Consider the following 14,237-nt stretch of genomic DNA (forward strand, 5'->3'; position numbering starts at 1 on the left):
TAAATTAGAGCACAAATATAAAAATCCATTCATTATCTTCAGTACACTAACCTTATTAATGTCTGGACCAAATGTTACAGCAAACTTTTCTCCCTTCCCACGCTCTTGAGTAACAGTGTTCATCCCAGATTGTGATCCCTTGTTCTCTCTGTTCCCTTCATTTATGTTGGTGCCAGAATTATACCTTCCGTTCCCATTGATGCGGTTCCCATTAATTCCATATCCGTTTTCAAAACCATTAATGCGACTGAAGATAAGTGCTCCATTCTCATCCTCACAGAGCTGATTGACTAGTTTGGACTCCAGAGCTGTATGAGGGACAATTAAAAAGAGGGGAAAAATGGGAAATATTACTTTAAAATAATTATCAGTCAGTAAATTTCACAAATAATTACAAAAATGGCAAGTAACACATTGAATTAAACATGAAATGTTAAAGTATAAAGAATGAAATAATATTTCCTTGTAAAACATACTCCAAAAATCTTTGTTATATTTACAACTTTGAAAAATTATATATATATATATATATATATGAAGAGTTCAGATGCAAAAGCCTCTAAGTGCCATCTGAAATTTTCTTCTAGAATGATCATTTTTATCAAGCTTGTATATTTAAGTTCAGTAATTTCACTTAAATGACAATGAAAATTACCTATTAATTGCCATTTAAGTGAAATTACTGAACTTAAATAAACGAGCTTGATAAAAATGATCATTCTAGAAGAAAATTTCAGATGGCACTTAGAGGCTTTTGCATCTGAACTCTTCATATATATATATAACCATACTGTGTTGAAAATAGTATGCTAAAGGTGTCAGAATAGTACACCTATATTTTTTCCTTTGGATTTTTCCTATGCATTTTTTCCCCATGTCAACAACCCTGTGTGTTAACAGTGTAAACATTTTTATAAAGGAACATATTCAGCAGTTTTTAAATGTATGTTTAAATAAAAATAATTATAATAATGATATATAATGTACTGGTAATGAAACAAAACTATGAATGATTCTAGCATAATTCTGCACCGCATGATCGCTTTATTATGAATGTTTAATTTAGGAAGTGAAGTGCAGTTATTATCTTAATATTAAAGTTTATTTAAGTTTGTGTGTAAAATGCATTAAGTTGTTAGCAGTGCAATCAAATCATCATAAAAAATAAAGAGATTCTGTGGGAAAAAGCATCATGCACATATTGAGGGCAGACATATTGAGCACACATCCATACGTTCAGTATTCAAAGGTATGTACCTTCCCATCACCAGAGAAGTACTTTCATACAGTAGAAGTATTACCTGGCAAGGTGTTGAAGTCGTCTATGTAGTACATGTGCTCAGTGTCAGGGTCCGACGCAATGAGATTAAGCTCCTGGAGAAACTCTTCCTGTGTCGGATCACTAATGTTAACAATCCCCAGAGCGTACATCTCAATGTTGGCTGCGTGCGCCTCTCTAACAGCGATCTCCAGCTTCACAGGCTCACGTTTATCTGTTTGCCCGTCTGTGATGACAATGGCGACCTTCCTCACACCCGTCCTCGCGCTGTAAAACGCTTCTTGAGTTGCTTTGCGGATGGCAGAGCCGGTGTACGTGCCCTCGCCCATGTAGGAAACCCTGTGAATGGCTTGTTTGACATCTTGTTTGGTCATGTAGCGAGCGAGGTTGAACTCAAGCTGGACCTCAAGACTGTAACATACGAGGCCAACTCGAGTGGCATTACGTCCCACAGTGAGTCTGTCCACTAGTGCGGCCACAAAGTCCTTTATGATCTCAAAGTTTTCAGGCCCAACGCTCTCAGAGCTGTCAATCACAAACACCAGCTCCATAGGACGCTCTTTACATTTCACTCCACAGCCTGAAAGACAGTACCGTATATTTCATGAACTTAAAACCTGTGAGACTGGCCTAAAAGTACGCTATATGATATACCATTTAAAAGTTTGGGGTCAGTACAACTTTTAAAAGAAATTAATACTTTTATTGAGCAAGGATGCATTAAATTGATTAAATGTGACAGTAAAGACATTTATAATGTAAAATTAGATTTCAAATAAATGCTGGGTTTTTTTTGCTTTCTATTTATTAAAGAATCCTGAAAAATATTAATTATCACAGTTTCAACAACAACATGAAACATTGATAATAATCATAAATGTTTCTTGAGCAGTAAATCATCATATTAGAATGATTTCTGACGGATCATGTGACACTGAAGACTGGAGTAATGATGCTGAAAATTCAGCTTAGATCACAGGAATGAAGTACATTTTACAATATATTCATTAACAAGCTAAAACTATTACAAACATTTCTGTTAAATAAAATAAAGCTGAAATAAATAAATAAATATTAGTTGAAAAACTTAAACTAAAAGAAAATTAGACATTTTGGAAATAAACTGAAATAAGTTTAAGCTGAAGCACTACAAATATTAAATGCAAATAAATAAAAACTAAAACTAAATTAAAACTGAAATAAAAATAAATCAAACCTAATAGCAATATAAAAAATATAAAAAAATACAATGACAAAAGCACATTTGTATATAGAGAAAACAAAATGAACAAGAAAACGAAAAATATAAAACTAAAAGCTAATTCAAAATACTAATAAAACAATAATAAAACTAAAATAACACTGATTCAAACAGAAACATTGTAATAATGTTTCACAATATTTCAGGTTACTGTATTTTTCATCAAATAAATGCAGCCTTGGTGAGAAGAAGAATCTTACCGACCCCAAACTTTTAAACGAAACATAAAGCATATCACATTGTATATTAAGTGTAATGTGGGATGCAACATACCACAAATCTCCCTGATCAATCTGATGATGTCGTCCCTCTAAAAACAAACATCATATTTGAATGAGTGAAATATGCACAGTGTGTTTTGAATATTGTAGTATGATGATGTGAAAGACATACCGTTAGCCCAGAGTCTCCTTTGATTCCTGGTCTACCCTGAAAAAGTGAGTTATAATTAATGACACTACTGAGATTATTTTTTATAAACATAATTTTGCCTCTCTTTTACTCAGCCGAAATAATAAATGATGATTATATGGCTACAGAAACTCATGCATACAGTATTATGACCGATTATAAATGCTCTGTTAACGCTGAGGTTAGTTTACTAACTGTTTGTCCAGGAATGCCAGAATCTCCCATGTCACCTTTAACTCCCTTCATCCCTCTCTCTCCCTGACCTCCACGATCCCCCTGAGAAACACAAATGGACCTTACATAACAATATTTGAATATCCAATCATGTAACATAGATTATATAGCAAAACCTGAGACCTTTGACCCCGGCATTCCTTCTCCAGGAGGTCCCCTTGGCCCGGATACACCCTGCGAACCCTGATCTCCCTGTAATAGAGTATATAAGATGTGCGCTTATAGGTTTAGATATAGATATGTGTTCAAATCTCTATGACGTGTGTATGCCAGTGCCTCACTTTTGGACCCTGTATGCCTTGTCCTGGTGGCCCAGTTGGCCCAGGAGGTCCTGGTCTTCCCATGTTGCCCTGAGAGAGATTATTCAGCATAAATCAAAAGTTAAAACACATTCATGCAGAGATAAAAGCAGAACTCGGACATCTGGAATGACGTTTATGTCACTGGATTACATTATCTGGATTTGTTGGACATATGTAAAAGATTTGAAGCAGGAGCATGTGTGTTTCTGGCTGTGAATATACGATCATGGATACAGTACTATGATAAATGTGGTGTTAAGATGATGTGGTAATCGATGAAACCTTTGAGGAATGGGATGTATTCCAAAGAAAGGTTTTATTCGTGTGCTCTGGCATATACAGCGTCTCCAAAAAGGTATTTAGATACTTAAGACACACTTAAAAAAATGTCTAAATATTATTGCAGATAACAAAACAAAGTAAAATCTTTTTAAATTTTTTTTACTTATTACAACTTATCTCTATTAATTATGAGAAAAGCACAATCTACATTTGTTTGCAGATGGCACTTTAATATTTTGTACTATAAAATATAAATTATATACTGCTCAAATATTGGTGGTTGATAATATTTTTTTAATAGTGTCTTCTGCTCACAAAGGCTGAATTGATTTGATCAAAAATACAGTAAAAACAGCATTTAAAAATAAAAACTATTACAGCAAAGTGTTTTCTATGTGAAAATATATATATCCTGTGATCAAAGCTGAATTTTCGTCATCATTACTCCAGTCTCAGTGTCACATGATCCTTCAGAAATCATTCTAATAATGATGATTTGCTGCTCAAAAAACATTTATTATTATTATCAATGTTGAAAACAGTTGTGCTGCTTTATATTAATATTATTTCAGGATTTTCAGTTTTTTAATGTCTTTACTTTCAATGCAATTGAATGTGTCCTTGATTAATAAAGGCATATATTTCTTTAAAAAAAGAAAAGTAAACTTTTTAATGGTAGTGTAAATATTACATTAACAAAGAATTTATATTTTAGATTTTCACATTTTAAATTAATTGTACTTATTTAATTATAATGTCTGCATCTTACCCATCCAATTTAGAAATATTATGGCACAATGGGAGAAGATCTAATGCAATAATGTGTTAAATCAAGACTAAGAAGAGCTGAGAGAGATTGATAAAGGCTAACTCAACACATCATCACTATCGGACTGTGTTTGATGACGTACTGGTGGTCCTTGCACTCCTTCCCCTGGAGGTCCAGGTTGGCCTGGTAAACCTCTGAAGCCAACATCACCCTGAGACACAGTCACGATAAAATATCTGTGTTTACACACTATATGTTCATAATATTCATTTGTATGATCTGCTTTAGGGTGGCACATAATAACCATCCTACCTTTGGTCCTGGTATTCCGATGCCCTCTTGACCAGGTTCTCCTGGAAGACCAGGGAGACCAGGAGGCCCCTGAAAAGGAAGCCAACAAACAAATGACACACACAACAACAACAACAAAATATAGCCTCATGCTGAATAATGAAGATTTCTATGATGCCATGAACATGAAAGGGATTTCAATAGTATGTTTAACGTACTGAGGGACCAGGATAGCCGTCGCCTTTAGGGCCGCTTTGACCAAGAGGACCAGGATCACCACGATCACCCTGAGAAATAAAGCATGAGCTATCCAATGAACTTTGATCAAGAACTGACATCATTAATAACAAAGTAAAATATTTATTTTACAACTTTAACAATAAATAAGAATTAATGTACCTTTGGTCCAGGAAGTCCATATCCTGTCTCTCCTACTAAACCAGGTGGACCCGATGGGCCCGAGTCACCCTACAATGAGACATTATTATGTTAATTTAAAGTCTGCTACAACAGGTTTACATGCATCCAAGGTCAAAAACACTTTAATTTTCTCATAATATGCATTGCACATCACATCATTTCTCAAAGAGTCTAAAAACTGTTTGTTCGATGAGTTAGTCTCTCTAAACCCCTCCTTTATGAGAGTCTGCTCTGCTCTGATTGGTTAGACAGCCCAATCTGTTATGATTGGTTGACCGCTTACAGCGCATGTTGGAAACGAAATGCATATCACCATATCTGAACTTCAGCTCCGGAGGCTTCTTCAGAGCTTGATACACAGTGATATGAACAGTAACAATGCCGTTGGTTTTTCCATATCAATTATCCTTTTGAAGTTCATGCAAAGTGGATTCGCAGCTGAAAACATCGTCTTCTCGACATGTCGACACTAACTCTTAGAGTCTCAGCTACGACTAAAGTGTCTGAGGATCAAAGTAGACATTATTTGCGGGCAGCCAATGAAGACCATTATGCAAATGTGTTACATTGTTACATAGGTTTGTAACAGGAAGTGAGACTGGAATTGATGACGACTCGTATCAGCAATTCAGAATTGATTCTTTCTTTTAGGAGACAATACATTTATTTGTCGTGCACTTTGATCTTTAAAACTTTGCAGACCTTTTACATTCACAAACAGCTCAATTACACACTACATGAAAGGTAAAATTCGCAAAAGCAGATATAATTAGGCACTTTAAAGTCCCCATGATATCAAAATGAAAGTTTTTTTGGCTTTTAGTATGAGTATCTTGGCCGTACGGTTATCTATAAGCTAGTGAGCTCTAAAAAAATCACAAAATTTGCATTTAGAAGATATAAGCGTTCAAAGCTTACAGTCTCTCACTTCCGCCAATATGGATCAACTATTTTGATGACATCACTCTGCACTTCAGCTTCTGATCAGATTTTCTGTCCAATCAAATGCTCTCTAGAATCTGAAGCTCCGCCCCCTACACTACAAATAGACGCTGAAGCTGTGGCTAAAATCGGTCACTTGTTCACACAATTACTATTTTGAATGGAACATAATGCACTATATAGGGCACATATGCATTATATAATGGCACATAAATGCGCTATATATAATACCGAGCTGTGATATAAACAAAACACTATTGGCTATTTTAAATAGCCAATAGGAGGTGGAGGAGGTGCTCGATATGTCCCAACATACTGTGTATTTGATTATATATTATATATTAATTATATATTGTGTGGTCCAAAAGTCTGAAAGTAACTTTAAATTTAAGTTTTCTTTGTTTTATAGTGCAAATACCAAAAAACTTAAATAGAAAAGCTTTTACTTTTTGTCCTGGTATAGAACGTCCCGGTAGTCCAGGTAAACCCAGTCGCCCAGGGGTGCCAGGCTCTCCCTACAAAGACATTAATTGAAAACAGAATAAATTATAACTCATTTTGTATGATATAATAAACCAAAAGACAAAATCTTCCAGATTCACTGATCTCACTCACCTTTGACCCTGAGGGTCCAGCTATTCCTGATGGCCCTGCTAACCCACGGATTCCCCGCTGACCCTGATCACCCTGCACAACATCACATTAACAAAACACTACATCAATAAGCATCAAGCTGGCGTTCACAGTAAAACACCATAATGAAACAAGAACACGCAACAAATTTCATTTCATGGGGTCTTTAACCCTGTAAAGCCTAACATATTAAATAAAAGTCCATATTAAACAGTTCTCTTACGAGAGGTCTCTCGTACTGCGTAAGATATCTTACGCTAGGGGAAAATCCTTTTCCGCGAGATATTGAAGCCAAAAATTATCCTTAATTTTGTAATAATGCAAAACGCGTTGCAGCAGCAATGCAGACATAGGCGAGACAGCTCGCGCGCCTATTGGCTGCTCTGCGGCAACTGCAGCAGCCTATCGAGCGAGGCCTGGCGTGACGTCAGACCCAATCAGGGCACTTCGCGCCCGCTGCGTCACGTCCCGCCGAAATGGGCGTGGTCTAGGCCTATAAATATCGCTCGCAGGCAGCTATTATCTGATTTTTCATCCTTCAAGCGAAGCACACGCATCGCTGGAGCTGGAGAAGAAGCCGCGCCGTCTGAAAGAGAGCACCTTCAGCGGGACGAGTCACTGAAGTCGCTGGCCGCGCCGCCTTCCTTGCCTTCCTGCTGCGCTTTCCGGCATTATATCCTTTCTCTGCTACTGTGTTTATGTATGTGTGTGTGCTCGCCGCCGCGACACACACTCCCATTGCACTAAAAGAGCTGGGCGTCTTTTTCAAGACGCCCCTTTTCCTGATCACGCAGCTCTCGCACTCGCTGACGGCGACTGCCCTCACTGCGAGTTAGGTACTGCCTATGGTGACTCTGAGGACTCACCTGGCATCCTTCTCCGAGACTGCTCCTCCGCCTTTTTAGTCCCTCCGAGGATGGACTGACCTTCAATTTCTCATACATATTCCCAGTTCCCTGATCATGCGACTGGAAATATCAATATTGCAGCAGGCGAGCCTGTTTTTAATACAAGCGCGCCTGCAAGCATACGCCGAAGAAAGCATGTGACGCTCTTATATGCTCGTGCATCCGAAAACCTTTGCGTTCCCCCCCTGTGGCTCAGTGGCGGAATCATTGGTTTTTCTCACGAGAGACCGGAGTTCGAATCCTGGTCTAGCGGCAGTTAAAATTATGCCGCCAATGCTTCGCTCTGTCAGTTCCCTGAAAAGCGACTGCAGACGTGCATTTTGCAGCCAACGAGCGCGTTGCACAACCCGCTCGCCTGCACCCAAACACCGTTTCTATGGTTTCCGTGCGTCACTGGCGAAAGGAGAAAAGAGCGTTTTCTGGTCCCCCCGCGGACGGACCGACTTCCTCTTTCTCGTACATTTCTCATTCCCCTCTGAAGTTCGGGCGACTGGAAATGTCAGTATTGCAGTGAGCAAGCCTGGTGTAATACACGCATGCCTGCAAACAAACGCCAGCACGTTGACGCTCTCTTATGCCGTCAATGCTTGCTCTGTCAGTTCCCTGAAAAGGCGACTGCAGATGTGTATTTTGCAGCCAACGAGCGCGTTGTACAACCCGCTCGCCTGCACCCAAACACCGTTTCTATGGTGTTCCGTGCGTCACTGGCGTAAGGAAAAAAGGGAGTTTTTCTGGTCCCGCTGCGGACGGACCAACCTCCTTTTTCCTATACATTTCCCATTCCCCTCTGAAATTCAGGCGACTGGAAATGTCAATATTGCAGTGAACAAGCCTGTTGTAATGCACGCAGGCCTGCAATAAACGCCAGCATGTTGACGCTCTCTGTTTCTATGGCAACTTCTCGCTCGTTCAGTTCCAGTAAATGTGACTGTTCCAGTGTATCCTGCAGTAAACAAGTCGGTTCTGTCACCCGCTTGCCTGCACACAAACGCCGTTTTTACGGCTACCCAGATAAATCCCATAAGTGTGAATTTTTCTGGTGTCCCGGCCACGGCCGATGGTGCTTTATGTGTAAGAAGAATGCCCACTGCCCAGTGCCCATCTCTACACACAAGCACAGCCCGTCACACAGGGCTCGCGCACATGAATCGGCTCAGACCGATTGCGCTTCAAACATGGTGAATGTGCCCACTACCCAGTGCCCACTAACACCACGTTATGCATGTCTCACGGTTTCTGTAAAAACGAAACCAACGTGCACTCGCTTCACGCAAGCGAACGATGCTTTCGGTGTGATAAATGTGCCCGCTGCCCCGCGCCCACATCCACACATAGACATGACAGTTCCCACGGGAACCGCCCAGCCCTCCCCCTCGCGGTTAACCACCGCAGAGGAGTCGAGCGCTGGCAATCTGCCCGCTGTCATCAGCGCGCCCCATGCCTCAAATGTCACGAGCGACACGCTTGTGTTGCAGCACACCGAAGCTTCTCCATCGCTGAGCGAGCGGAGCGCGCTTCGTATTCGACCCCTAGCTATCCATGCAGACGCATGGGCAAAGCTACCCGGGGTTTCGAAGTGGGTGCTGAACATTATAGAAAGAGGCTATTCGCTGCAGTTTCGCCGACGCCCTCGCCGCTATGTGGCGCGCGTCGAGACCACGGTAAAAACAGAAGTAGCACATCTACTTCGAGCCGAAGTGACGAAACTATTGAGCAAAGGGGCCATAGAACCTCTCTCTCAAGATCAGAGCGAGGGAGGGCTATACAGCAGATACTTCCTGGTACCGAAAAAAGACGGGGGTCTCAGACCCATACTAGATCTAAGGCAACTGAACAAAGTGCTTGTGAAGCGACAGTTCAGGATGCTCACGACCAGGCAAATCCTTGTGCAGATTCGCCAAGGAGATTGGTTTGTGTCAATAGATCTGAAAGACGCGTATTTTCAAATACAGATAGCGTCACGTCACAGGCGATATTTGAGATTCGCCTTCGAGGGCCAGGCATATCAGTACACAGTCCTGCCGTTCGGTTTGTCCCTAGCACCCCGTACATTTACGAAGTGCATGGACGCGGCGCTCGCACCCCTCAGAATGAGAGGCATGCGAGTGCTGAATTATTTGGACGATTGGCTGATTCTAGCGCAATCTCGCGCAGTGCTCATAGAACACACGACCATTTTACTCGATCACCTCGAGGATTTGGGTCTGAGTGTCAATTGGGCGAAGAGCTCCCTGTCACCCAGTCAGAAAATATCTTTCCTGGGCACAGAACTGGACTCACTATCCATGATAGCGCGACTATCACAACAGCGCACGGTAGACATTCGACGCACAGCGAACTCTTTTCGCTGCGGCGCGTCTGTCCCGCTCAAAAGATTTCAGAAGATGCTAGGTCTCATGGCCTCAGCATCGTCAGTACTCCAGCTGGGTCTGCTCCGCATGCGCCCGCTGCAGTTTTGGCTGAAAGCGCGAGTCCCACGCAAAGCGTGGGCACCCGGTTTGCTTCGCCTCAGGGTCAATCAGAAATGCGTTACAGCTCTGAAACCCTGGAAAGCGAACGACTGGTACCAATCAGGTGTAAGCCTGGGGACTTCCTCGAGGGTGAAAGTGGTGTCCACGGACGCGTCCACCTCGGGATGGGGAGCGCTGCTCGAGGGCAGACCGTTCTTCGGCCAGTGGTCAGAACGGGAGAAACTCCTGCACATAAACTGCCTCGAAATGCTGGCAGTAGACAACGCGCTGACGCGTTTTTGTCCCCAAATAAAAGGTCACCACGTCTTGGTCCGTTCGGACAACATGTCTGTGGTATCCTACATAAATCGCCAGGGCGGCATCAGATCCGAGAAACTGTACAGGCTGGCAGAACGCCTCCTGGTATGGGCTCAGTGCAACCTGCGCTCGCTCAGAGCAGCGCACGTGCCAGGGATCATGAATATAGGACCAGACAGACTGTCCAGGAACAATGTTCCGGCAGGCGAATGGTCTCTACACCCACAGACAGTCCAACTGCTGTGGAAGAAATTCGGCAGAGCGGAAGTGGACCTGTTTGCGTCTCAAGAAAACGCTCACTGTCAAGAATTTTTCTCCAAGAGCAGGAGCGCGCTGTCCCATGTGTGGCCCCGCCGCCCGCTCTATGCTTTTCCCCCCGTCTCTCTCCTGCCTCAGGTGATAGAACGGATCAGGGAAGAAGGATGCTCAGTACTGCTGGTAGCACCGTTCTGGAAAAACCAACCTTGGTTCCCAGCCGTGATGCAGTTAGCAAGTACTGCCCCGTGGCCAGTACCAGTGAGGAGAGATCTCCTCTCACAGGCCCGCGGCTCGATCTGGTATCCTCACCCGGATCTATGGTCCCTTCATGTCTGGGCCATCAACGGGTACATGTTGGACTCCCTAAAGGAGTATTAAACACGATCACGCAGGCTAGAGCTCCGTCTACAAGACGACTCTATTCTTCGAAATGGTCAGTGTTTTCGGGCTGGTGCACAGCCCGTGGTGTGTCACCCACAAATTGTGATGTGACGGAGGTGCTTTCCTTCCTACAAGAGCTGTTGGATGGGGGCAGGGCCCCCTCCACGCTCAAAGTTTATGTGGCGGCTATAGCAGCGTTCTCAGAAACAACGCTTGGTCAGTCAATAGGAAGGAACGATTTAGTCATCTGCTTCCTTAAAGGAGCTAAGAGACTGAATCCTCCCAGACCTCCCTCAGTCCCCGTATGGGACCTTTCTACGGTTCTGGAAGCCATGAAAGGTGCGCCATTTGAGCCTTTACAGTCAATCGATTTGAAACACCTGTCTTTCAAAACGGTGTTTTTGCTGGCTCTCGCTTCGGTGAAGCGCATAGGGGATCTGCACGCGCTCTCTGTGAGCGCGGCGTGCATGGAGTTTGGGCCCAATGACTCAAAAGTTATACTCAAACCTAAGCACGGTTATGTTCCAAAATCCCTCAACACACCGTTTAGGGCGCAGATTATCTCTCTGTCAGCCCTACCGGTCCCTGATGAGGAAAGAGACGCGAGCCTCCTTTGCCCAGTCAGGGCATTACGAGCTTATGTGTCTCGCTCGTCTGTTTTCAGACAGACGGAACAGCTCTTTGTTTCGTTTAGCGGACGTTCTAAGGGACTAGCCGCGTCGAAACAGAGCCTATCCAGATGGATAGTTGATGCTATAGCGCTGGCATACGCCTCCAAGGGCATGCAGTGCCCTTTGGGTGTCAGAGCGCATTCCACAAGAGGCATGGCCTCTTCGTGGGCTTGGTCAAGTGGGATTGCCTTGCAAGATATTTGTATGGCGGCAGGCTGGGCCTCCCCGTCTACATTTATAAGGTTTTGTAACCTAGAGGTTCCCGCCCTGCAGGCCGGGCTGCTGTCGGTCTAAACTACCAGTATTATCTGACCTGATGCGTTCAGCTCAGAATGCTGCGTTTACTGAGCACAGCTCAATTTTCGACAGTTTAAAGCTGGGCAAACTGTGTAAGACCCACATTTTTTCCCATCAGTTCAGGCCGTACCCCGCCCTGTCTGTATGATGAAATTTGCGTCCCTTCAACGCTACTTTATGTGGAAAAGTGAGGCTGCACCCCTCCTTCTTCCCGGACTCTCTGTGAGTTCACTGAGTGATTGTGCACTATATGTACCCCGGGCTTTCGCCCTTGGGTCTTTGGTGTCAGATCTCAGCATGCACGGCGTTTTACACTGGGTCCCCTAGCGTAAGATATCTTACGCAGTACGAGAGACCTCTCGTAAGAGAACGTACTCGGTTACTAACGTAACCTCGGTTCTCTCTAGAAGAGGGAACGAGTACTGCGTATCTTGCCGTGCATGCACACGCTCTGGTTGCTTCGATGATGAAAAACCAGATAATAGCTGCCTGCGAGCGATATTTATAGGCCTAGACCACGCCCATTTCGGCGGGACGTGACGCAGCGGGCGCGAAGTGCCCTGATTGGGTCTGACGTCACGCCAGGCCTCGCTCGATAGGCTGCTGCAGTTGCCGCAGAGCAGCCAATAGGCGCGCGAGCTGTCTCGCCTATGTCTGCATTGCTGCTGCAACGCGTTTTGCATTATTACAAAATTAAGGATAATTTTTGGCTTCAATATCTCGCGGAAAAGGATTTTCCCCTAGCGTAAGATATCTTACGCAGTACTCGTTCCCTCTTCTAGAGAGAACCGAGGTTACGTTAGTAACCGAGTACGTTTGTTGAACCTTTAGACAAAAAAAAAGTTTGCATGTGTGTTTTTTGTTGAGAGTCATATTTGATACATCAAACCTTTATGGCTCATATAGCATGTGACCAAAAAGTAAGATAAAATTATGATTAGGATTTTTATAATAGTTTAACAGACTGCTTACATAAAATGCATATAAATATCAGATTTCATTCTATATTCCCAATAATATGTCTCGGTAAAATTATATTTAAATGCTTAGTTTTATGATCAAAGCTCTGTAGTTGTATTTGTGGAGGGCAAATCATATAATGCAATGCAATAATAAACAAATAAAAGTTAATTAAAAGCCTGATAGATCATATTTGATAATCAAATTTTACCATGATGTTTCTAAAAATGATGTATAGATAATCAAGTAAACCAAAGTCCAGTCCAGTAAACTTTCATTTTGAAACATTACTAACAATATAAAAGATTTCACAGCAACAATCAGACGACAGAAATCATGTAGTAGATTGTGTGCAACAGGTTCTACAGCAAAGTTTTGATCATCCTGATAATTTAGAAGCCTTAGAAATGTGCTTATTAAATATGATACAGTAGGCTTTATAGGGTCAAGATGATTTTAGAATTTTATCAAGATGATAAAAGTCAAAGAGATACTTTTTCACCCTGGATGCCCACTCCTGCTGCCCCTTCAGGACCCCTCGATCCAGAGGCTCCTGGTTCTCCCTGAAATACACACAGAGATACAGCAATGAGTGTCTTCTTCTGATGTGTTGATGCTGACTGAGGTGAGACTGGTACCTTCTGTCCTGGAGCTCCATCTTCCCCAGGTAATCCTGGTAATCCTGAAAACCCTGGAGCTCCAGGTTCCCCCTACACATGTATAGAGACAATACTTTAAAATCAGGATCATTAGGAGTTGAGCATACACATATATACACTGTAAAAGCCAACTACATTCTTTAATGTGCATATAAAAACACAAATGTTTTCATGTTGATTGTAGATTTAATAGTGAAGTGAAGAAGACTTACTTTAGCTCCCGGTTCTCCTGCTCCTCTCTCTCCTGGTGCACCACTCTCACCTGGTAAACCTTGGTCACCCTTCAAGAGCACATTTGCAAACATAGAGACGTTTCCATATGTTATCAAATAACGTTTATCCAGGACCTAATACTATTTGGCGACTGTGTTTATAGCATGATGGGAAACTCTTGCCTTTGATCCCGGGTAGCCCTCGCCCGATGGGCCTCTGCTTCCCGGGGGTCCACGTGGTCCTTCCACACCCTAAAACAATCACCATGTGATAAATGATCAATGCATTCTTGGCTATG

At 42.7% G+C, this 14,237-nt stretch overlaps 1 protein-coding gene across 2 annotated transcripts in view; it reads right to left on the bottom strand.

The window, feature by feature from the left end:
- Window positions 1-14,237, bottom strand: part of col28a2b (collagen, type XXVIII, alpha 2b) — a 36,804-nt gene that overhangs the window by 1,602 nt on the left and 20,965 nt on the right. For both annotated transcript variants that reach the window (XM_082189885.1, XM_082189884.1), the window contains exons 17-33: window positions 14,122-14,190; window positions 13,939-14,007; window positions 13,706-13,777; window positions 13,562-13,630; window positions 6,807-6,878; window positions 6,638-6,706; window positions 5,229-5,297; window positions 5,048-5,116; window positions 4,851-4,919; window positions 4,681-4,749; window positions 3,467-3,535; window positions 3,309-3,377; window positions 3,147-3,227; window positions 2,934-2,969; window positions 2,814-2,850; window positions 1,302-1,859; window positions 52-308 (exon numbers count right to left, since the gene is read on the bottom strand). In XM_082189885.1, the coding sequence (XP_082046011.1) occupies window positions 52-308; window positions 1,302-1,859; window positions 2,814-2,850; window positions 2,934-2,969; window positions 3,147-3,227; window positions 3,309-3,377; window positions 3,467-3,535; window positions 4,681-4,749; window positions 4,851-4,919; window positions 5,048-5,116; window positions 5,229-5,297; window positions 6,638-6,706; window positions 6,807-6,878; window positions 13,562-13,630; window positions 13,706-13,777; window positions 13,939-14,007; window positions 14,122-14,190 (1,803 nt within the window). The remainder of the gene's footprint in view (window positions 1-51; window positions 309-1,301; window positions 1,860-2,813; window positions 2,851-2,933; window positions 2,970-3,146; window positions 3,228-3,308; window positions 3,378-3,466; window positions 3,536-4,680; window positions 4,750-4,850; window positions 4,920-5,047; window positions 5,117-5,228; window positions 5,298-6,637; window positions 6,707-6,806; window positions 6,879-13,561; window positions 13,631-13,705; window positions 13,778-13,938; window positions 14,008-14,121; window positions 14,191-14,237) is intronic.

The sequence above is a fragment of the Leuciscus leuciscus genome (genome assembly GCF_965113295.1).
Source record: "Leuciscus leuciscus genome assembly, chromosome: 14".
Lineage (NCBI taxonomy): Eukaryota > Metazoa > Chordata > Actinopteri > Cypriniformes > Leuciscidae > Leuciscus > Leuciscus leuciscus.